Here is a 1,104-nt window from a genome sequence, read left to right as displayed (position 1 = left end):
AGAGAGAGAGAGAGAGAGAGAGAGAGAGAGAGAGAGCTAATGTTGGCGCCACCATACAGTCACTCAGCGAATTAGCGAAACCGGCAATTGCATCCTAATTTCGCAAACATATCGATAAAGAGTGTGGTGTAATTCATTCTATTGTTTCCTATTTCCGCCGCTCTGTAATCCCAGGGAAACACGTGATGATAATTGTAATATCCTTCTCCCAATGTCAAGTAATTGATAATAATATTATCCGTCGGTTTTATGTTTCTAAAAACGAAAACATTTTATCGAGCGATTTCAATATAATGAGACTAAACATTAAGCCTTATATAATTATGTCACAAAAATTACACCAAGGCCGCTATATAAGTAAAACACTATTTTCTGAAGAAAATTTTAACAATATAATTGTGCGCTTTGTATTATATAAAGTAATTATTTGTTATTATGCAAACAATTATGTTAAAGTTTTATAATTTATTGTTAATCGCGCACAGATGAAATTTTGGATATCGTAATTAAACGTGCGAATTACATACTTATCATATGGTCTAGTACCCCACGCATGAGCGATGCTATTGATGGTCCACACGGTGTGCAGAGTGATAATGTATCGTATAAATACTTGCGATATTATGGCTCTGGCCCAGGTTTCGTTCCAGAGGTATACTGGTATTATTGTAGGTAGAATGAAGCCAAAGAAGAGTTGAAGTGATAAATAATATCTATAAAAATGCTATTGTGAACGTTTTGAAATCATTCAAGTGCCGTCTATGCATTTCACTAAATACCTATTAAGAAATTCTTTGAAATTCTTTTTCTTATATAGTAATTCTTCATATAATAAATTTTGAATTTAGAAAAAAAAAAATTATAATTCACTTATAAGAAATAAAATTGTTGCATTACATATCTCAAGAATACATTTGCCGATACTTATTTATGTTATTATATGTAAAAAAATACAAATTTATTCTCTAATTCACTACAAAATAAAGAGAATATTTTTTACTTTTCGCCAAAAACTACGACAGGATCCGACAAAAAATCTAACATATTGATCTGTTTGCCTTTTTCAATAAATTTCGGATGTTCCTTCATCATTATCCAACCAAT

General features: G+C 30.9%; 1 protein-coding gene across 1 annotated transcript; it reads right to left on the bottom strand.

Annotated features, from left to right (window-relative positions):
* Positions 1–7: 7 nt before the first annotated feature.
* Positions 8–1,098, bottom strand: LOC115237180 (acyl-CoA Delta(11) desaturase-like; the record flags this gene model as incomplete). Its single annotated transcript, XM_029810062.1, has 3 exons — positions 8–255; positions 528–713; positions 1,001–1,098. Coding segments are annotated over 3 exons (468 nt in total), but the record flags the coding sequence as incomplete, so codon positions are not given.
* Between the last annotated feature and the right edge of the window lie 6 nt (positions 1,099–1,104).

Source organism: Formica exsecta, unplaced genomic scaffold (genome assembly GCF_003651465.1).
Source record: "Formica exsecta isolate Colony F162 unplaced genomic scaffold, ASM365146v1 scaffold2811, whole genome shotgun sequence".
NCBI lineage: Eukaryota > Metazoa > Arthropoda > Insecta > Hymenoptera > Formicidae > Formica > Formica exsecta.
This window is presented reverse-complemented; position numbering and strand designations above follow the sequence as displayed.